At 41.0% G+C, this 24,658-nt stretch overlaps 1 protein-coding gene across 2 annotated transcripts in view; it reads right to left on the reverse strand.

Moving 5' to 3' along the window:
- Nucleotides 1-24,658, reverse strand: part of ASAP1 (ArfGAP with SH3 domain, ankyrin repeat and PH domain 1) — a 350,516-nt gene that overhangs the window by 137,619 nt on the left and 188,239 nt on the right. For both annotated transcript variants that reach the window (XM_068525312.1, XM_068525311.1), the window contains one exon: nt 9,174-9,246. In XM_068525312.1, coding sequence (XP_068381413.1) covers nt 9,174-9,246 — 73 coding nt within the window. The remainder of the gene's footprint in view (nt 1-9,173; nt 9,247-24,658) is intronic.

Raw genomic sequence — 24,658 nt, forward strand, 5'->3', positions numbered from 1 at the left:
AACTACTGGACACGCAAAGAAACAAAAGACACGTAGCCAAAAATCAAGAGAAAAAAGTCAAGGGAAACAGAACCACAGACAACCCAGATGTTGGATTTAGTATGTAACAACTTCAAAAATAAACATTACAAATATATTCAAGAATCTACAGGAAAAGTTGGACAAAATGGGTGTAGAGATGAAGAACTTCAGAGGAGATAAAAGTTCTACAAAAGGACTAAATGGAAATCCAAGAACTAAAAACTACAGTATTGAAATAAAAAATTAATTGGGTGAGACTAATAGCAGACTGGAAAGCAGACTGCAGAAGAAAGAGGCAGTAAACTTGAAGACAGGTAAGTAGAAATTATCCAAACTGAAGCACAAAGAGTATAAAGACCAAAAATAAACAAATAAGAGTCTTAATGACCTGTGGTGACAATATCTAACACAAATGTTACTGGAATCTCAGAAAGATAAAAGAATATAAGAATAAATAAATAATCTGAAGAAATACTGGCTAAAAATTTTTCCAGTTTTGATTAATTTTTTTGCAATTAACTGTAATTATAATAATTATCACTGATTACTATGTCCCAGTACCACATTAAATATTTTATATATGTGTCCCAATTTTCACAAAGTAGGCACTACTGCCCCATTTTAGGAATCAGAAAACTGAAGCTTGAAGTGGGGTGGAGGGCAAGGTGAAGCATCCTGCACTTATCTCCATGGTAGTGGATCTAAGATGACAAACTATGTTTGTCCTGAATCTCTCCCCACGATTTCAGAAAGCCTCAAGTTGATGAGGATGAAGGTAATCACCACCACCACCATTACTGGGTCTGAATCACAGATGTTATGCTTCACAACAGTCCAATGAGGTAGAAACTATCTTTCCATTTTCAGAAATGAAGAACCAATTGCTTGAAGTGTTCTCTGTCCACAGGTTCCCTGCCACCAATCAGGGGCTAAATCAGCATTTGATCCCCAACCTGTCTGAACTAACCCACAATAAATTAATGAAGGTGTGCAGCAGGCATGTTCAGCCTATGTAAGAGAACATATTGTTTTAAGGGCATTGTTGTTCATGTATAAATAATGCTAATTACAAAGGACATAGTAATAGGAGTGAGCTTGGAGAAATACTTTCTGGGTAGCCCTAAATTCCAGCTCTAGTTTGTATCTGAAGTAATAAAACTGCTCCTTTTCTAACTGGCCCATCTAGCACTTTCACGCTACAGGATTACTGCTTGTTTCACTTGTCTGTCTCTCTTCACATGTGAGGTACTCCAGAGCGGCATGCCCACAAGTTTTGCACCCCACTGGATCCTCAGTGCCCCATTCTGGGTCGGCACTCACCTCTGACAGTTAATAATCTGGCAATTCTGGCTCAGCAGCTTTGGGATCATAAAGAACTAAGTTTCAAAACTTGTAGCTACTGACGAGCTGTGTAAGTAATTTAAGACAGGTTTAAACTTAAGCTTACTAGCTGTGTCAGTAATTTAAACCAGGTTCCTTCACCCCTCAATTGGGGATAATAATGTCTTCCATGCAGGACTGTTGAGATGATTAAGTGACAACAGGCACCTGGCATATAGTGGGCACTCAACAAATGGGGGCTATAATTTATTACTTCTATCAAAATTGGACCATTAAGGTACAGAAACATGTTTTTTATAGTCACCTTTAACAGACTATTTTTGCTGTTTATCTTCAGGCTTTAAAAAAACCCCATACTACTGGTTGTGGAATGAGTGCTCCCAATTTCATTTAAAATGAGTTACTTTCTCATGAAGCATGCTCCCATAAATTGCAAGCAAACATTATAAAATATTAACTCATTTTCAAAGTGAGAACACTCATTCCAGACCAACAAAACGGAGGAAGTGCATACATACGCGCACACACGCACCCCAGACAGCCTCAGATTTCAAGTCACAGAGTGTTTGAGCCTTGAATACAAAAATTGTCAATTCCCAAAGAGCCTGGAGTTATAACATTATTCTGGAAAGAGACTTCAATTTTCTAAAGGCAGTTTAAAAAATTCCTCTGGTTTTATCCCCACATAATTTGAGGAGTAATACTCTCTCCTGGATAAGTATACCCCCTTTTGGAAAAGCCTCCTTCCTTGACCATTCCGAAGAAACCCATCATTTTGATTTGTTTTCACCTCTTAAGAAGTAATGATGGATCCACAAGAATGCAAAATGCCTTGAAGGCCCAAAGTAATTTGTTTAGACTTTGCTCAAATCACTACAACCACCACCAAGAGCATTTACAGTATTTCTATCTAAAGCCTTCTACTTCTGAGGGCTTAGATTTATTTATTTACTTATTTATTTATAACAAGCTCACTTTAATTCAAAAATTTTTTTAAAAAAGATCAGATTTTCATCCACAAACTTGGAAAACAGCAAAAAGGAGGAAATTTTCTAAACACAGACTATGTTCTCTGTATACCTCTTGACATTCTTTCCATTAAAGTTCTAATCTATTTTATCTCTATTCATCCTTGTTAAGAAAACTTTTCTTCCCACTGAAAATCACAGGATTAAAAATACCATTACAATTAAGACTCTAAACTTAATTACCAACTCTACTTAGAATTCACTTCACACTATACCTTTAAATTTGAGAAAATGTTAACTAAAAAAGTAGCTAGGGCTTCCCTGGTGGCGCAGCGGTTGAGAATCTGCCTGCCAATGCAGGGGACACGGGTTCGAGCCCTGGTCTGGGAAGATCCCACATGCCGCGGAGCAACTAGGCCTGTGAGCCACAACTACTGAGCCTGCGCGTCTGGAGCCTGTGCTCCGCAACAAGAGAGGCCGCGATAGTGAGAGGCCCGCGCACCGCGATGAAGAGTGGCCCCCGCTCGCCGCAACTAGAGAAAGCCCTCGCACAGAAACGAAGACCCAACATGGTCAAAAATTAATTAATTAATTAATTAAAAAAAATAATAATAATAAAAATAAAAGTGGAAAAGAACAACCTTCTTTCTAAAAAAAAAAAAGAATTACCACCTTAAAAAAAAAAAAGTAGCTAAAGTGAAATTACTTGGATGCAAAAACATTCCCTTCCTATCCACTGATGAATTTAGCACTTTACCTTAAAAATCTTAGATTTCATTATATACAATGAGCTATTTCTTAAAATAGATAAATTATCAAAATGAAAATTTAGGGTGAACATCACACTTTAATTTTGCTTTAAATAACACAAATGTTCTTGTAAAACCACTCACTACATAATTCTAACTGAAAATGAAAGGGGAATAAAAGAGAGGGCAGTGAGAAAGCCAAGTGCTTCCTTTCCTGACGTGAAAAGGCTATGGAACCATTTATGACAATCCAGCTGTATTTCAGAAATATATACTTGTAATCAAATTACATACCACTGTCATTTTTTTATTCGCTAAAATTAAAGGATTTAAGAATCCAAACTTTCAGACTAACAATGTTACACAGATTTCTAATGGGCACCATGTGTCACTAATAAGCTAAAATGTATTCCAAATATATCTTGGCATAAATTTTAAGGAAGCCACCATATAGTAATAAATTACACATTTTGATTTGTGCAAAAAAATTATTTTTTCAATCACAGAAAAAGACCCAGTAGCAGGAATATCCTGGGTCTTTACTGCCAAGGAAAAGTGTACGTGTGTGTGCTTAGATAATAATAGTATATCTGTTCAAAAAGATTAACGAATTCAACTCAACTAAGTCATTTGATAGAAAAACAAATTTGGTACCCCCATGCTTACAATGAACCACATGACTCTTCCATTTATAGAAGTATAGTGTGTATCGCTTTCTTTTTCAACAGCACTGAGATGCAGTAAGCTCTTTTTTCTCTAGAGACACACACTGACCTACACTGGACCCACCACATGCATACACATGCCCCTGCTCACAGGGGCAGAAATCCTATGACTGCCAGCCCTACTTCTACTGTTCTGACCTCAGGTCTCACTCAAAGACGGAGAGCAAGATGTCAGCTAGGGCTGCAGTCACCTGAAGGTTTGGGGCTAGCAGATGCGCTTTCGTGGTGGTTTTGGGCGGAAGACCTCTCTCCACAGGGCTGCCTGAGTGTCCTCACAACATGGTGGCTGGCTTCCTCCAAAACAAATGAAGGGGTTAGGGGGCACCTAGGTGGAAGCCATCTCTTTTATGAACTGGCCTTGGAAACCACACGGCATCACCGCTATTACACTCTCTTCATTAGAGGAGAGTTGTAAGTCTGGCATACATTCAAGGCAAAGAGAATTAGTCTCCCTCTTTTGAAAGAAAAAGTCCCAAAGAATTGCAACATACTTTAAAACCTCTATGATGCTCAAGAAACTACTAGCTATTTTAAACATATATCAGGAGGAGAGAGGAGGAAGGAGGGAAGGAACACATACCCCAAGAAAAACTTTCTAAATGACAATGTATTTCACAGTTTAACACTGTTAAGACTTCAAAACTTAGAAACAACACAGGAAAACTGAATGGCTTGGAAAATTTCCCCTTGATCCAAGTAGCTCACAGAATTCAGTTTTTTTCTGTTTCTTAAAATCTCCTCATACACAGTGGGGACAAGTAAGAGAAAGAGACAAATTCCCAACGCCCTTTCAAACTAAAGGGCTTGAAGGGAGATAATGTGTATTTCCAATAAAATTTCTCTTATTATACCATTTACTAATTAATACTGATAAAGCTTATGTGCAAAATTAATAAATACATTTTAAGAGTAAGACCTTTCACCATTCTCCATCATCTTTCAAATCACCCTGGGGAGGTGGGTGGTTGGGTATTCTCAAACTGGAAATATAGAAATGCTTCTTAAATTTCTAAAGAACATCAGATGGGTTTTGTGTCATAAGCACTGTGAGAAAACAAGAAAATTATGAAAACACACTGGGAAACAGATACCAGGGTTCATCCTCTTGCGGCTTCTTTGGAAGAGGCCAAAAGCCCTTGGACGGGAATGACCTGGATTCCACTGAGCATGTATCATGGAAAGATCTGCAACATCACTGTTTTACTCATCTTGCTATTTTTTAAGAATTAAATATCACAGTGCTGCCCACACAAGCTGATCAAAAACCTGGGTATACCGTAATCATTGGTGACTGCAGAAACCCTATCAGGCCCCAGCAGTTGCTGAGATCTGAGTTTATCCCCACATTTCCAGGTCACAGGAACGATACCTGCTATTGTGTCCCCTATCTGGGAACCACAAAGTCATCCCATGGATTACACTGCTGGGAGGGTACATGTGATGGATTCATTCATGAATATTCATGACTAGTGAATATTTAACAGCCATTGACAGAAAGCTTCCTGGGGACCCATCAGCTGATAAGCGGCAATTCATTCCATGCTTGTTGAGCCCTGGCCAAGTGTCAGGTAGAAGACACGTCCACAGTAGCCGCAAACAGCAAAGCTGGAGTCAGCTAGGCTCTCCTTCCATTCCCTGCTAGCTGTGGCATCCTGGACAACATAGTCTGGCTCTTTATGCTTCAGCTTCATCATCTATAAATTGGAGATAATGGTAGACTTACCTCAAAGGCTTGATGGGCTTAACTTAGTACAGCATGCACACCCAATAAATGTCATGTCCTCCAGAGACATTCCCCTTAGCACCCTCCTCAAACTACATCAGATTTCTTCTTTGTACCCGGCAAGCTTTCCTTCGTAGTACTTGCCAGTTTCTAACTATAGCTACTCTCCAGCTTGATGATCTGATTAACATCTCTCTCTCCCACAGGACTGTAAAATTATCATAAAGGCAGAGAGTCTGTCTGATTTGTCTAATATACCCAACACCCAGAACAGTAGCATGTCATAGGTACTCAATAAATATTTGCTAAGCTAATAAACTAGGTTGGCAAATTCACAAAATAATACAAAGATGAACCGGCCCTCATCAAGGAGTTCCCAGGCCACTGACGCAGTCCTCAACTCTAGCTGCATTTAGAGTCACCTGGGGAGTAATACTCTTGTAATCCCACTACTGGACCCTACTCTGGAGCTACTCTTGGAGTGTGAGGGCTCAGGGAATCCCTGTATTTGTATTCTAAGAGCTCTTCAGGTGATTTTATTTTATTACTTTATTTTTTGGCTGCATGGCGCAGCTTGTGGGATCTTAGTTCCCCCCGACCAGGGACTGAACCTGCGCCCTTGGCAGTGAAAGCGCGGCGTCTAACCACTGGACCGCCAGGGAATTCCCTCTTCAGATGATTTTAATGAAAAGCCAGGATTGAGACTCACTGATCTAATGCAAGAGAGACGGGCTGACAATTACAATACAACGGGATGTGTGCTCTACAGCCACAGAACTTCCTGTGATGATGGAGATACCCTGTGTCTGCACCCCCCAATGCTGTAGCCACAGTCACACATGACTAATGAGGACTCAAAATGTGGCTACTGAGATGGAGGGCCTGAACTTTAAATTTTATTTTAATTAATTTAAATTTAAAAAGCCATGTGCGACTGGCTAGTGCAGATGTAGGGCAAAGTACACACAACAACCCTGAATCCAGGTTTCAAAGGGGAAACCTTTGGGGGGGATTCAAAGCTCAGTCAGCTGCGGCCCCCCCATCCACAGGAGAGTATCATATGGGAGAGGAAACGGCAGCCAAACTCTGCACTCACCCCTTCAACTCTCCACCTTACATACACACAGGGACAACCTCTCCCCACTGCCACGTCCAGGACAGCTGGGGCCAAGGAAATGCTTTAAAGAAGCACATCCCCAAGTACAAGAGCCTTTGTGTGAGCTGCTGAATGACGTGGTCATTGAGGCCAAGGGAAGAAATGTGTCTTGAGTAAGGACACTTGGAAAAGAAAGTCACATGGAGCCCCGAGCAGAGTAAATATGGCAGCACTTCACAGCTGTAAATCAGAAGTCTCCCTTTGTGACTCACAGGCAGAAACCATAACATTATGGAGAACTGACATTTATTCCTTAGGCAGATAATGGCTCATTAAGCTCTTTATAAAATCAGACTGGTCCAACATTATTTGTAGAAAGACTGAATTAATATAGAGAAAGCACCCATGCTATTGACCTACCTGCCATTTTTTCTCATCTACTATGTGTTAAGCATGTACTACGTGGCAGGCAGTGAGTCAGGGGCCTTAAATATTCCCTCATTTTGTCCATACAATACTCTGTAAATTAGATATTATTTTCTCATTTTATGGTGAGGCAATTTAAGACTCATAGAAGTCATTATTTACTTACTTACTTATTTACTTACTTATTTATTTATTTATTTAGCCTGCACCAGGTCTTAGTTGCAGCACGCGTGATCTTCGTTGCGTGCAGCATGAGGACTTCTTCCTCGACCAGGGATCGAACCTGGGGCCCCTGCATTGGCAGTGTGGGGTCTTACCCACTGGACCACCAGGGAAGTCCAAGACTCATGGAAGTTAAATAATTTACTTTAACAAGTAGTGACAAAGCTAGGATTTAAACTTAGATCTACCCTACACCTAAGTTTCTTTTTTATAAAGTCTGTCTAGTATTCTATTACATAGATATACTATTATTTATTTAACAAATCTCCATTTTCTGTTTTACCAAATCACAGTCAACGCTTCAATGAACCTACTTGTATATAAAGCATAATACACACACATACATATAGAGAAGTACATAAATCCTAAGTGTAGCGTTTGATGAATTATCAAAAAGTAGACTTAACTATGTAATACCCTCCAAATTAAGAAACAGAACAATACCAGCACCTCAGAAGCCCCTTGTGCCATCTTCCAGTTATTTATCCCACTCACATCCCCTATTAAGGGCTACCACCTCATGGGAGTTCATTAGAAGGAAGCTAAGACATAGGTTATAAGTTAGGTATATAATTTAGGCCAAGACTTAAAGCACCATTTGGCCACTACATAACCAGACAAATACCATTTATCTACCTTAATTAGAAGTTAGGGTTTTATTGGATATAAAGAAATTAGAGACAGGTCTCCAGGAACCAGGGTACAAAATGTGTTAATTAGGATTACAGAGTGCCCTAAGCCTGGGGCTTTAATGAAGACAAGAGACAACTGATTCCCAGCTCTGACAAGAAGAGGAGGACCAGGAAATACCCTATGATTTTATCACAAGAGTGAGTATAAATGTAAATAAAATATAAAACATATAAAATATAAATGTATTGCATTTACTGAACTGCCATGAGGTGGTAGAACTTTTACAGATATTAACTACTTAAGTCCCTTCAACAACCCTGTAATATCACGATCCCCGGTTTAGAGAGAAGATGGAGGTTCAAAAAAGTGAAGTAACCAGCTCAAGGTCACGCTGCTGGTTAGAGGGAGAGAAAGGGTGCAAACCCACATGCATACAACCTCAGAGCGTGTCCTTTCCATTGTACCCCGCTGCCTTCCCTTCCCAGGTGTTCTGTTACAGACAACTGATCTCTTAGAGACCTGACCTCTGGGAAAGCAAGCTGGTACTGCAATACCAATAACAAAAGATGTGAGTCAGAGACCTTGAAACTCATTTCATGTTTGCAGGCCTCTCCCTCCCTGGGGCGCTGGAACCTACCATTTCTTGTGGTTACCTACTGTTTATCTTAATTCGGTTTATTTCTTCTTATCCACTGACAACATACTTTTCTCTCCAAGATGACAAAGTCTCTGACCAAAGCTAAAACATTTGGTGACACAGGTTACCTGGCCTGCCCTGAGTCAGAAGCAAAGACTCGAGTTGGCAGGTCTGTCCAGGTCTCTCCCTTTAGCCTCGTCCCCACGTGTCCCCTAACTTTCACCCCACGCCTGTCACCAATACGGATTTTCAAATGTGTACAGGTACACTTCAGATGGAAAAGATCCTCATGTGTTTAACTGAGGCCACCGAATTACGTCTGACCAACCACACAGAGAGAATTGTACATATCTCCTATGTCACTTGTGACAAAATTACCTATAACTCTACTGAAGTTTTTCACTGTGTAATAAAACCCACTGCAACTAATGTTTTTCCTTCTTTTTACTTGGGAAGCAGTAACAGGTTTGGACTGACAGAAGAGACAGAAAAAAAGAGAAAAACTGAATTTCTTTGACTTACTTGTTTTTCCATTTGTATCAAGTTTTCCAGAAACTTAGCATCTAACAAATAACAGAAAAAACTGCAGACAAGGTATGTAATTGGTGTTATCTGTGTTGGTAAGTACTTACCTTGACCGGAATTATATATTGCTTTTACAGACTTCTTAACTTTCTGTAAGGCTGTTCTATCTTGGTCTAGAGCCTAGAAGAGAAAAAGGGGGGGGGGGAAAAAGATGTTGGAAAACTTGGTAAGTTAAAAAAAAAAAAAAAAAAAGGAACGAAAGAAAAACTCATTCTTAACTGCATTTGTTGCGCTGAGCACTGCAGCAGCAGCAAACTGGTATATTTATCAACGATGAACCCCTTCAGAGACACCAAGTGCCCAGGATTTGAGTAGTTATATTTTGGGGATAAATACAGTCATTCCACAAGCTCAACACTGGGTGAAATGGATAAGCTGGTAGTCAGTCGGTAACCGTGCTAAGCTATGCACAGGAAAGAAAATATAAGACACCTAAGATCTGATTCTTTCACTTCGAGAGTTTACAACCCGGGAAGGGAGAAAGGCCAACATATGACATGAATGACAGCTTCCCAGGGAACAAAACACATCTTATCACCTAATGGTAATTTCAGCCAGAAAGAAAACATTTAAGGGAGTGTGATAAGCAAGAGTGACCCTGAAGAGCTTCTCAAGCTTTTAAACTTGAGGAGTCCTTTTAGTTAAAAAAAAATTTTTTTTAATGACATAATGCCGGGTGTATTTTAAAAATTCTGTTTATTAAAAAAGCACAACATGAAAAATGCTACCATGATGCGAGTAATGCTTGTACATGATTTCTTAGGTGATGAATCAACACATCTCCAGTAATCTACAAGGCAGGGGTGAGGGGGCTGTTTCTGGGGGACTGTCACTCCTGATTCTTAACCCAGGTGCTGGATACACAACTGGGTTTCGTTTGTGAAAATTCATCAAACCATGCACTTAGGATATGTACTCTTTTCTATGTGTGTATTACACTTCAAAAAGAAGTCAATGTAGACATACTCATGGCACGCTGACCTAACTTCTTAGAATAAATTCAAGCCCCTCTCTGCTTTCCCAGGGTCCACGGTCCGTTCACAGTCTGGGAACCCCTGGAGGGTGGGTCAAGATCTGGAGGGCAGGAGCAATGGCAGCAATAACAATAAACTTGTACAATAAAGTTTAAGAACATTCAATGCGCACTCACATCCTCTACATCATCTAAGCCTCGAGACTTCAGATGAGCGAATGGAAGCCCACGGAGGGTAAGTACTTGCTCTCGGCAGGGTACGGGGAGAGCTGCAGGGGGCAAGGCGATGGCAGCAGGCATCTGTTATTCCCCTTCTGCAAAACGGGCTTTCCTGCCACTCTAAACATGGGGTTCACTGGGTGCTGCCCCTTTCCTTTGGCTCCTGTTCTCTGAGCACCCATGACTGGCCAGGTGAGCACGGCCCACGCTGGGCTCAGTCCTGCCTAGGATTTCTGAGCTTGGGAACCGGGATCATAACATGCAGCCCCCTTCTGATGATGCGAGCCTGGGGGCCACCAGGGGTTCTGTTTCTAGCTGTGTGGAAGAGTCTGGCCAGACAGGATGATGTTAACACAGACAAAGCACCAGAAACAAGAGGTGGAGGGGGTCCTGGTGGCAACCGAGTCCTTGCTCCCAGCTGTCCCCAGGTCTATATCACTGCCAACCTTCCTGTAGACTGAGTACGTGGGACAATAAATCCCTTTTGTCAGAAGCTAGTTGAAATCGGGATTCTATCACTTGCAACCACAAGTCCTAAGTAACACAAGAACTAAAGTTTACTGAGCGCTTAACTACACCAGGCATAAGCTTGTAGAGAAGATGTACCAAATAGACATCTTATCTCTTTGAGTTACATCTTTACAAAAATCCTGTGAAGTAGCATCTATATTTTTCAGATAAGGAAATGTGATAGGCCTTCAATAAATATCTGTAGGAAAGGAGGGAGGGAGGGAAATATTTACTAACTTGCTCAAAGTCACAAAGCCAGAAAGTGCTAAAATCACAGTTTACACTAATGTCTCCCGAATCCCAAATCTAATGGGATGCTGGGATAAAAACCAGCGTTTTGCAGACTGCGGGTTAACGCTATTTCTGCCTTGCCCATCACTCACTTTCCACCTCCACAACTTTTTTCACAGCCACGTCCCACCTGCACTTCTTTTTAGTTAACATTTTTCTTTAAATTCATTCACATCTTTTTAAAAAATTTAAATACACTCTAAAGAGCTGGCTCACTCAACATTAATAGAAGATACCCTAAAAATGACTATGTGCCTCTAACTACATAAAATGCTCGTCTGTTCACTACCTCAAATCACCTCATCTAATGCCAGTGATACTGCACATCACATTTAAGGAAACAATGTTTTATGACACAGCTCCAGAGGAAGAGACAAAGTTTGAGTAATTTCCAAGATCTCAGGTTTGTACATCAGAGGAAAGAGGGAAGATAACTAACATTTTAATAAATGCTTAGTCATAAAGGTGCTGAGATTTACATAGATTATTTCACTTAATTCTTACAAAAACCCTATGAAATAAGTACTATTACTGGATTCATTTTATAGATGAGGAAACAGAGGCTTAGAAAGTGCAACTTGCCCAGGTGGCAGAGTAGGAATTTGAACCCAGTTCTTTACAGTAAAACCCCACCTCCAAATCACTAGCCAGTTCCGCATTCCAATGGTATCTGTGAAGAACTGAAACTAAAAGCAGTCTCATCTTCAGAGCGCAACATCCACGAGTTTTCAGAGGCAAATCTGCGTTAAGAAACTACAAGACATTTAGGTTGCTAGGAGACTGGGAGGGAAAGACAGTAATGCAAATAAGTGCAAATAAGCACTCATTTTAAGAGATGGGATCCAAAGGGTTTATCCTTTGCTGAACGGCTTTTGTGGTAAGGATATTTTAAAAAATAATCCTCATAACAGCCACCATTTATTTTTTATATACATATTTCTGCCATCTTTTTTTCTGATGAGAACTCCTGGGCTTTAGAGAAGTGAAACAACCTGCCAGGTGTCACACATCAGGTAAGAGAAGAACCAGCTTATGCTTTTTCAAACAAGCCACCTAAAAATCCATTGCAGAAGGCACGCTCATGTTTCTCCTAGATCTTAACGATTTTTAAATAATTTTCGAGAAAGGAAAAAAGATCTCCTTCTGGAAGAAAATAACCTATCAGCTCAGCTTTGGGGAGTGATGACCACTGAAGGATGATTCTACTGGTAGAGAAATTAACGAGTGGGCTTTAATGTCCGTGCACATTTAGCGTTAATGACTCCAAATGAGCAAAGGGCTGGAAAAGATTTCAGCCGTAACATTTTATGAGACCAGTTATCTGCTTCCTTTTTGCAGGAGGGAAAGCCTCAGAAATTTATGTTGACTTTTTACCAACCTGTCTATAGAACTAATAGGATGTAAGGTTCAGGTACTTAACTTCTAAAGGTTATTAATGACATCCACATTAGACAGCTACAGCCACCATTATGTCCGCGTGACACTTCTCTTTTTACACTCTACTATTTGGCCACGGGCAAAAAGCAGCTGAGTAAAATGCAGTTTTAAGAACTCTGTGTTTAAGAGAGCCAGGGAACACCGTCCTTCAATCAAACAATGCTCCCTCCAGAAAAAACACGTCTAAATATGCTACAGAGCACCATTCTCTTGACAGCCAGACAAGCAACACCTGCAGTGACATCTTTTGAAATGTCCTATATGTAAAACTACATAAAGCTAAGAGAAAAGTGGCGGATGAATGGGCTACAAAATTATCCTACCTCTCAACCCATTAAAAGTATGTAAAATATGTGCCTGCGTTTCTAAGTACGCATCTGAAGGTGAGCAACTCAAAAGCGTATGCGTTGGTGAGAGAAGGAGAGAGGGAGAGGGAAGGAGGATGAATGAACCAAGACAGGAATCCAGGAGAATATGCTCATCTCTAACAGTCGAGTAACACCTCCCCCATCCAGAACTTTGCAATACAGCAACTTCCCCTTCTCTGCATTACTAAAGAGCAGGGGCGTGAACCTAGAAAAGCACTTCCCGTCTTTATACGGATGCATAGTCCTAACAAGCTTGGGCGTCTGAATACACAGAGAAGATATAGGGTACTGCAAATGAGAGAGAGATTGCTGGAGAAACCACACCAACAGAAGCTGGCAACCAGAGGATTCAGAAAGATTATACAAACTGGACATAAGAATGAAAAAATTCCTTAAGAATCAGAGGCCATTCAGGGTAGGACATGGAACCCTTCGTACCACTCCAGGCCGAGCAGCACCCCTGGGTCACAGCGGAGTGCAAACAACACACGTTCTCAGAGACGCACAGGCATCCAGCCAGGCCTGCTTCAAGCACAGGGCATGTGCACTAGCTGATCCCTCTGCCTGGAACTCTCGTCGCTAACCTCTTCAGACGATGGGCTCTTTCTTCTTACCCAGGCCTCAGAATAAAAGCCCCTTCCTCCAAAAGGCCTTTTATGGTCAACCTAAAGCAGCACACCCCCCTGCTCCCCAGTCACTGTCTCATATACCTCACACTAGATATTCCATAGCACTACACACCCAGAAATGATCCTGTTCATGACCTGTTTACCATAATGGTATTTATCTCCCTCCACTGGAAGAATGAAAGCTCTATGGAGACAGGGGCCCTGCAGAACCTGTTCATGCCTGAATTCCCATTCCCGGTGCTTAGCAGATGGCAGACGCTCAAAAAATGTTTATGAAATGAAGTAACAAATGATGAAGAAATGAATTCCTCAGTATTCTCAGCTCCCCAAATAGGAAAGGATGCAATGCAAGACTTGCCTTGAAAATGGCTGAATAAAGTTTTGAATTCAGAAAACATGGCCCTCTGTAATTCCTCCCCTGATGGTTTTGAACAGCCAAAGTTTAAATGTATGTATGTGTTAAATAAATGTGTGTATGTGTGTGTGTGTGTGTGACACACGTATGAGGGATATGACCACACAGTACCATGAGTAATGGTTTAACAGGACAGACAGAACTTACACATTTTAAGTTAGTTTTGTACCTCAGAATAGTTACTCTGGCAACTTCCTTAAAAAGCATTTTATTAGAATATAGTACACCTACGTTAAATGAGCAGTGGCAATACGACTGTTAATATTAAGATTTTCTATTTCAGAATTACTTTCTAAGGCTAGGCACCTTTTTTTCAAAATACTCAAATGGGTAAAATGTGTCTTATTTTAGGTAGATGTGATTTTTGAAAATAAGCACGAGTCTTTGGCGCTAAATCTTATGAGTATACCTACAGAGAAAGGAAACAGTGGATAACAATAAAATAATAGCACAGAATTTCTTACAGACATGGCCGGGTAGACACCTCCCACCTTCCAGGGATGCTGAGCATTAAACAGATGTACCTGGATGTGGCTGGCACAAAGCCTCGCACAGAGCAGGTGCTCAAAAACTGCCAGCATCGTTACCCTCACCTCTGAAGGCGCTTCCAAGAGAGAGATTCCTGAAACATTTGGAGCAGTGACAGCAAAACATCTCTGAAACAAGCGTTCCTACTAGCAAAGTGATTTCTTCAATGAAAAGAATCTTTACTCACTTGGGGAAAAAAAGCAGTGTTTCCATTTTTATTATTTTAACAGTCATATTCAGAGAGGTAATTTCAAAAATGCACTTCAACAAAAGCATTTGTCCTATAATCACCACAAAGCGAATGCTCTTCCTCTGTGTAATTCCTGTAATAGGGCAATCAAGGGAAGACTACGTTGGCCTAATTTTGGTTCAGAGCCTGACTGCTTCAGTCTTCAGCTTGTTGAGCAATCCCTCTACCTTTCGGGGAGGAGGGAGATGCCTAATTAACATTCTCATAAACTCGTTGAGGACGAAACAGTGATACAAGCTCTCATGCAGCCTCACAGCCAAATCAATACGTTATTTATCCATCACAAGACCCCATATACTAGAATCTATGTGTATAATTGTAATGGGAATCAGGTTATGAGCCCAGAGAGTAATCCTATGGGATAACGAAGGGCACTGTGAATAAAGGAGCCAGAAGGGAGAGTGACCTTGTTGTTTCCTCAAAAAAGAGGAGGGGTCAGGCAATCCACGCAAGTGAGTTTCTGTTCTGAGGATCAAACTTGGGTTTTTATAACATTTGCTCACTTATTCATCCATTATCTGTGCCTGGCACATAGTGGACCCTACTCTGGGCCAGGCACTGGCCTAAGTGTGAAAATCCATACTGCATGTGCCTTTGCTTCCCCAGCTGCGTGTCCCCCTCTTCTACCTGCTACAGCAAAACAACAACAACAAAACCCTTCACTAGGATCCGTGGGAAGCTTGGTATTGCTTTTGGTAAGACTGATGAAGGAAGTTATTCAAAAAATATTAATCCTCGCTACCCTGGGGTTTTAGCCTCACTTCCCAAATAATTCCACTCTTTACCTTGTATTTTAGGGGTTTAGTACCTGTGTCTCTTCCCCTACTCAGTCAACTAAAAGTTCTCCAAGGATAGTACTTATGTTTGTTTCTTTCTTCACATAGAAGATGCTAAGTAAGAACTGAATGAAGAAACACACACACACACACACACACGCGCGCGGAAGGAAGGATGAACAAGAATCCACTGTTCTTAGAATAAAACCCAGGTCCCCGTTACTGCCAGCCAGGCCCTATGTGATCCAGCCCTCTCACTTCTGTTGCCACACTCTCCACTCCTCATATCTAAGCCACACCCGCAGTCTTTCTGAACCCACAAGCTGGCATCCACATGAGAGCTTCTGCAACTGCTAACGTTTCTGCTGAAATCCTCTTCTCGAAACTCTTCCCCAGATCTAAAGGGGCCTGGCCTGCTTGTGTGTGCTCTTTCTCTCTCTCTCTCTCTCTTTTTTTTCCCCAGCATTCAGCTCAAATGCTGGAAGCACAGCCCCTGTTCATCTGAGAGATGGAAGTATGGGGCACTGAGAAGCATCCTGTGTGTCAGCTATACAACATCAGCAGCAGCACAGAATACCTGCAAGCAGGAAGCAGGACAGGGCAACAGCAGCTCGTATGAAAGGAAGAGGTAAAGATGTTATCGTTTGTTAGTTTCAAGATGAACAGGAGTTGGATGAGGCTGCTACGCGAGGGGAAACGATCAACCTAAAATAAAATGTGATTTGCATAATGCAGCCAAAAAATGGAAAGTTGACAGGTCATCCACAGAAACAGGTTTTAAGCTCTTCATCTGTACTATTTTAGACTATTAAAAGTGTCCTTAAGGTTCAGATTCTTCCTATATTCTCTGATTTCAATCAGAAACTTTCAATGTCCTCTACTCTACCTGTAGCTGAATGGCTGCATGAGGGGGAATTTGACCCACAGGCAGCAAAGATCTGCAGGTGCTAACTACTGAGGGTTTGGGCCCCACTTGGTAAGTCACTTCACAGTTCGGATCTGCAGCAAAGATTCAATGTACCACTTTCAGCAATGCTTCCTGAATGATTCTAAGGACCTATTCCATGCAAGAAACCACCACCAACCTATCAACTTTCCAAGCCAAAGAAAAGATACTGCATAAAACTGTATGTAAGCGTCGTGCTCACCAGCCTTCCAACCTGACACAGTGCGGTGCAGAGGATGGAGGAACCTTTAAAGACAAAATCAGCCAAGGATTCGCTAATCAGGCCATGAGACAAACAACTTCAAAAACCCTTCCCTTCCCAATCTAGGGGTTCCTTGTGAAGAAGCCAAAGAGTAACTGAAATCAGCGCTTTGCTTGAGAACCCGAAGTTGCTCTTTAAGGAGGGGGAGGGGACAAAAGCAAAGTGGGAGGAGGTCATCCTGCAGCTCGCAGGGGCTGTGCCACCTGAACTGCCCACCAGCCACTTCATGTGGGTCCGTCTGCTAACCAACCACTGTGCTCGGCGTGGCGGCAGTGAGTCGAATCCAGAGAGAGGGTCTCCACTCGACTTCAGTTGCACCCGGGGAACTGCAGTGCAGTCTTCACGGACTTCACTGAGAGCTAGACTGGACGCTGGGCGTGACTTTCCCTAAAACTGATTGCTGGCATGTGCAGCCCCACTCAGCAAACAGGTGTAAGATCAGTAACTAATCACAACAGCACATGGAGATGCACACGCTTGTGAAAGCTTCTAGGTGCGCCTTAAAACATCAGTGACTGAAAAACACCACTGAGAGTGACTGGTAGAAAAATCCTCGAAAAGAATTGGTGGGCTTATTCTTGGGGTCAGCAAAGCAAATAGGAGCTCATTTTAAAAAGAGGGACAGCTTCTCCACTTGGTACTTCTAATCCGGCTCTGGTCCACAGAGAGGCCACTTTTGTCCCTGCTGAGCAATGTGAGAGTCACAGAGAGGAACATCCAGAGATGGGGCGCATCCATCCACAAATACGTCCTCCTCCACAGGCCAAGGTCCATGCTAGATGTGGGGACACTGGGCAAAGACTAGACAGTTCTCTTCTTCAAGGAGGGAAAGACAGGAAACAACGGGGTGCACACCAACACTTCTGAAAGGAGAGAGGCTTGGTGTTCAGAAGCACCAGGGAGGTCAGGTGGCCAAAGCACGTGGCCACATGGAGGGTAAAGTGACAGATCACGCAGGGATGAGAGGCCACGGAAAGGAGTCTGGGTTTTATTCTGAAGGCAAAGGTTAGTCAAAGATGAGGCCGCTGGGGTTTTACAAGAACGAGGCGATTACTCCTGAACTTCAGAAAAACGACGCTGGCTGATGTGCTGGGAACGGAAGGTAACAGAGCAAGACCAGAAGGGAAAAGCCAATCAGTGGGTATTTCACAAAGAGAACTTCCCTTAAGTCTTTCTGCTGTGGCTCAATCCACTTCCTCCTCTAGGATCACAGCCCATATTTAAGGCTTCCTCCAAAAATACTCCTCCCCCCTCCACACCCACTCAGTACCTGGGTGGATGGCATCAAGACACTCAGCTGGACCCGAGAGGCCAGGAAACCCTGCCAACCCCACCTCTGCAGCAGTTCTTAAACCCATCCCCAGGGCTCCTGCCTGACTTCAGGACTGGATCATGCCCCAGGAAGATGGAGGAGCCTTTCTAAACTATGACTCTGACTGCGTCACTCTCGTGCGCTAAGACCTAGAGACTCAGAAAGCCCTCTCCGCCTCACCCGACACTGCTTCCGCAGACTCCCTTCTGCAGCATGCCGACCTGCGTCTCTCCCACCCTTCACTCTACCTTCCTGGTAGTCCAGATACATGGTGCCCAAACGTACTAAGCGCCTGTCTGGCCTCTGTGACTCTGGAGATGCCAATTCCAATAGCTACAATTCTCTCCTTTCTCAAAAATACTTCTGCCTTTTGCCTTTTCTTCACCATCTTAACCATCTTACAAACGCATGCTCAGCCTTTAAGACTGAGTTTGTCACCTCTGTTAAACCTTCCCCTTCCCTCTGAGAAAGAATCTCTCTTCATCCTGTAGTGCTGTGAGAGCACTTATCATAATGGCTTTTTCCCTTACATTTCTATCTCCAACAAAAGGTAGCTATTAATCCTTCAAGATACTACATATGTACTCACTTCCTTTCCCCAGCTGTAGAGCCAGCTTCCCGGCCCTGCCCCAGGACTGCACGTGCGTGACCGGGAGACCCAGCTGTTCACAGTGTAAAGGCAGGACCCCACGCAGGATCCGGGTCACCTGGCAGCTAACTCTGACTCCTACCCCTCAGACCTCTCAGGTTCCCAGCTTTCTGACCTGTAAATTTGGAAGACTGGACCAACATGCAGCTTCTTCTAGCTCTAATTTTTCTGAAAACCAACTAGTTTCAAGTACTAGGGACCATATCCTACTGCTTCAACTCTCTTAGCATATTAGATTTTGTTTTAAAGAAAAGACATCTTAATTTTTTAAAAGTAGCATGATTGGTATCAACAGCGATTGATGCTGGCAAGGACCTTACATTTAAGATCTCTATGCAATTAAAAGGATAAACCACGGCTTTGGTCTCAGATTCTAATTCCAGGTCATTTCTGTGTCCCTTTTTTGCATCCTCTGTCTTCCAAGAGATGTTTTGAAAAGTTCATCTTGAAAGTTGCATTCAAAGACTCTATCAATCATGTAAAACAAGCATTACTAATGCCTTTTTAAAGATGAAGAAAATGAGTCAGAGCAAGTATCCAGGGCCAAAAACCTAGGAAATGGCAAAACCAGGTTTTTCACCCTGGAAAGTCTAACTCCAAAGTCTGTGTTCCTTCTGCCACATTCGAATAAAACACATACTTTATTCCACTTCTTATTATGCTTGCTATGCTTAAGTATACCGCACACTAAGCTTTCTATAGGTGGCTCAACTGCCCAGCTCCTCAGGATAGAAGTTCTAATGGAAGACAAGCCATAAGCCACTGGTGACGTCCCCAGTTCAGTAGAATTTAGAACTCCTGTGTACTCTCCAACACAAACCTCAGACCTGCCGACTGCAGATCTGGCCATTGTGAATGGTTTTTACAAAGAAAGACAGGCCTAATTTGACAGAGAACATCAAGAAACTCCAGCTCCACACATGCGTGAAGGTGATTACTAAAAGCGAAGGACCGTTTCTTGTGAAAAAAACAACAAAATGGATTCAAGTGGCGTTTCCCATACTGCAATCTGCAGAAAACTATTTCTAAGACGCTGGGAAGTATTCTGGGGAAAAAAGAGGCCATGACAAATTTGGAAAACACCATATGCTAACTATACCTTTCTTTTGGATACCCAAGGCACACTAGAATATCAAAGACTGGGATATTTTAAAGAAACATGTTTAACTTTATGACCCAGCAATTCTCCATTAAAATAACTGAAATAATTGATTAAAATCAGGATTTCTTCTTGGCACACCTATGGAACAATATTTGTTGGGACATCAATGTAGAAAACTCCATATTTTAAAAACGTCTAACAAAGTTAAGCCTCAAAAAATGCACTATGTATATCAGTTAAGAGGTCTAATGATGTTCTCATGTCAAGAAGACATACTATCAGGAAAAAGCCAAGACAAAAACCAAGATAAAACCAAAAAAACAAAACAAGATAAAAGGACTAAGAGGGAAAAATAATCACAACAACAAGAAGAGGAAAAAAAGTTGACATCTGTAGGACATTATTAGTATGTGGAATTCTTATTTCGCTATTATCGTGATCCAGAAGACTGAGGACAAAAGACATCGACATAGAAATTGAAAACTGTAATAAACCTATGCAAAGAATTTCAATCACACCAATAATTTTTAAATTCCAAGTAAAACAATACTGAAGTGTCTTTTTGTCCTTATAAAGATGTAACAAAATAGAAAAGGTAATAAAAACAATGAACGGATAGGTTTCAGAGAAACGGTCCCAATTGATACACAGGACAAATTGTATTCCAAGTCATACTGCTCTTTTATCTGGCACAGTAACCCTATTCCTGATAATTCCTATCAAACGACCACCACCCCCTCAAGAAAAAATTTTAAAAAGATACTATAAAACACGTTACCAGATTTTACAGTGCAAAAAGCAAGAAATAACCTAAATCCAACAACAGGGAGATGGCCAAGTAAAATAGGAAACAAATAAGAGGGCTCATATGGTCACTCAAACGTATGTACGTAACAATTAGAAAGGATAAGGACAGCCATTTATTGAAGGTCTATTTAGGTGAAATGTGCAAATACTATGAAATTCCATTATTTACAATGTAAAATTATACAGATACTATAAAGATGTGAATTATCTAGAAATGTAAAGTTTAGAAAGGTTCACAGAGACGTTTAAAAGCTGTTGCTACCTCAGACTGCTACGATTAGGAACGTTTTTTCTTCTAAAATAATTTCCTTATGCAATATTATACAGTTGATGTAATACTTAAGGTTTTTTAAAGCCTTTTAACAGTGTCTTATAATACATGTTTTTCCCTCAGCAACTGCAAGAGATCCAACAAGATGCTTTCATCAAAAATGAGGGAGAAATACTACACATTCTCAGTAATTTCCTTGTTGCCTTGCAAACTGTACATTTAAAAAATTAGTAGAATATTGCGTTTCAAGGGCTCCTGTCTGGGGCCAGAAAGAAAACTGTAATCACAGCAATTACCTTGTGAACCTCTCATTTCTGCTGCAGTTCTACAGTTCAGAGGAGCATACCCACCCACAAGCACCATGGCTCTTTCATCTTGAAGCAATTTCAGCTCCATTCTTAGGAAAATAATAATTATAGGTACAACAAGGTATTTAAAGACCAAAAAATAGTCATGAAAACACCATTTTCCATGTTATAACATAATGAGAGTTTCTTAAAAGAATTAAAACCTAGACCGGAAAGGAGTCATGTCTTTGCAGGACCCTGAGAATTTATCAGGAACCTGCCTCATAACAAAACAAGAGTTTTCACTGGTGAACGGATTAGAAAGCACAGAGCTACTTAGCCTTTTAAATTCTTACCAGTTCTGAGGTTCTATAATGTCCTACTAAACCATGTGTCTGTGTCTTGACCCAATGATTCAAAATACGCTGCTGATGATTTAGAGTCATTTAGACTTAATCACACAATTTTATCTAAAGTGGAGAATCACGTAACTGCTGACTAGACGCTGGGAAAACATGGTGGTTAAGAGCATAGAATGTGGAGCCAGACGGCCTGGAGTCAAAGTCTAACTCCACTACTTACTAACTATATGACCTGGGCCAGGTACTTAATCCAGCTGTGCCTCCGTTTCCCCACCGGTGATCCATCTCACAGAGTTACATGGATTAAGTAAGGTAACCACACAGATGAAATACTCAGAATGGTGCTTGGATCAGAGGCAGCGCTCAACAAATGTTAGCTAGAATTTGCAAGTGCAGGTACTTGGATTTATTTTTTCTAACGTTCCCAAGAGGTATACAGTTAGCAAGAATAATTTTTATTGATACATGGCTGGTGGTGCTACTACAGAAGGAAAAGAAAACGGAGAGGCAGAGGCAAAACCTTCCACTCAGACCGGTTCTTTAGATCAGTGATCTCTCTACAATGCACACAGGATAGTCCACTGTGGTGTGGGAAAAAAACAAACAGAACTCCTGTTTGCACTGTTTTATGTTAAATAATTATACAGTATTGGTACAGAAGAGTATGTATAGATATATATACATGTATACACATATGGAATGCATGCTTAAAAAGATTTTACAAATGAGATGCACAAAAGCTTGGAAACCACTGCTCTGTTAATGAACACTAGGATTTTACTTCTCTGAAGTATGAACTGTGGGAACTGTGGAGTTAAGACAACAATGCGGCCCAGGGGCTGTGTGCTGTCTGCAGATACAGAGAAGATGACAGCACTGTCCAATGTTTAAAAGGACGTTGCCAGAAACGCCAGTGGGTTTTTCTTGAGTAGCAGCAACCAATGTAATAATGTTAACTTAGAACACGGAAGGGCATCACACAGCACTAGCGTTACTTCAAAATAAAAGAATATTCCCTTATATATTTTTCTGTCACTTTCACTTTTTTGTGTCTGATTTTTCCAATTGCCCAAATATTATCACAATCTTTCCTTTCTGAGGAAATGAAGGCTCAGAGAGACTAGGTGACTTTTTCTAAGCCCACTTGGGTAATAAATGTGGTCTTAAAACTCAAGTCTCCCAAATCAGAATTTAATTTAAAAAAATTATTCTGTTCACAGGTGTTCTGTAATTTTGAAGATATTACACTGCTAAAAGCACATGAAAGTGGATATTTCTCCCTAATCTTCTGTTTCCTACCACAAGGCACTTAGGAAACATGCTTTACTGGCAAAAAGAAAAACTTCAGAAAATTTTGTTTTTAATGTAACACAGAGCAAATGGAAAATACAAATTCTAAACTTCACCCATAATTCCACAACTCGAAAACACTATTTTCTTTTTTCTTGACTTGCCATCTTTGTTCATGTTACGTGATCTCTATGTAACTAATCAATGTTACATGCAATCTGTATTCTGCTTTTTCGCTTAATACTATACTGCAAACACTTGTGCTTATTTTGCCGGCATGAGCACAGCCATTACTACTTCAGCACTCCATCACTCTGGTATGTCATCTGTCTCCTATACATTTCTCTTATTGAAAGCTAACTTCATGGCCAGTTTTTTCACTTTCGTAAATAAAAGTATTTAAGACCTACTTTGCAACACGGTTGTCAAATAATCAAGTTGCTTTTAATAAGGATAATTTTAAGTTGTACATGTTTTTAAACATGCTTATGAAATACCAGCAGATATCTTTTAATATATTCATAATTCACATGCCCCCAAGTAACAACACTAACAGACGGTCTTTAAGTTTTTGACTTCCAAAATGCTGTCACATACCAGAAATGTCACAAAGATCTAACTAATCCCCTTGCAAATTTCTGTTGAGTGCAATTTAGGCTAGTAGTTAACTCAAAGTCACAGGCATCTTAAAAGGGTGCAACGGCTAATGTGGAACACTCCTCATTCTAACCCCCCCTCCCGTAGCTGTCCCTTACAGGCACCCTTTCAAACAAAGCTCTCTCAGCACAGCCAATTCACACGGATGTCTTATTATCAGGAGAATGCTCACAGACCCCAGGACCTGCTGATTCAATATTACTTGAGGAAAACAACGATGAGGCACCAGGGTTTGCTCTGCAGCACAAATGAATATCATGCTCCACTGGGTGCTGTTTCCATAAAGATAAATCTTCCTGTTTGCAGGAGTTGAAGAAATTTTCCATAAATCAAACCTTTGAAATTGAACCTTATTCCCTCAAAGATGCACACATTAACATTTCAGAAATGCTTTCCTCAACAGGCGTCAAGTTTTGTTGTTGCTTTATCAGAAAGAGTTCTTTTGTAATGTAAATGACACCCTCCTACATTCAGACAGAGCTTGCTTGAAATGGGGCTGCATCTACAGAGTATTTGGAAAGCAACTTCAATCTCCACTCTATGAATTCATTCGTTTGACAGTTATCTGGTGGGAACAATATCCCAGAGTCAAGGAATACAGAGATGGTCCCTGACCTCAGGGATCGTGACGGATTACTCCAACCACGTTTATTAGGTAGCTAGATACAAAATGTTTTTAAACATGAATGCTTCTCTATAATATGACATCTGGGGTAAGTATGCCAAGACAAAAATGTATCAATATTTACCTAGAAGCGAAGCATGTAGTAAATTTTAGAAAATGATTAAAAAAAAATATAGCATGAAGCCAGGAACGATAAAGAAAATTCAGTCTCCCTGATAAATACATATAAAAGCTTTTATTAAATTATATTTTGTGGATTGAGTTATACTGCAAAGGGAGGGGACAAATTCCCTCTGAGTGATTCTTTAATATGCTGCTGGGAGTAAAATTAAAGGGACACACTAATGGTTTAAGAAGTGGTTTCCATTTCGAATACCAACATTAAAAAAAAAGAAGAAACTGGAGTACAAAAGCTCTAAGAAAGCCATCAGCTTATAATCAATAATTTTATAAAAACTAAGTTAGTTGTTTTCCAAGTGTCCATACTGACTGTTCAGTAAACTAACATGTTCAGTGGCCATTTCTTGGGGAGCCTGAGTGAGCCCAGTGCACTAACTATAATGCAC

The sequence above is a fragment of the Eschrichtius robustus genome, chromosome 17 (assembly GCF_028021215.1).
Source record: "Eschrichtius robustus isolate mEscRob2 chromosome 17, mEscRob2.pri, whole genome shotgun sequence".
Lineage (NCBI taxonomy): Eukaryota > Metazoa > Chordata > Mammalia > Artiodactyla > Eschrichtiidae > Eschrichtius > Eschrichtius robustus.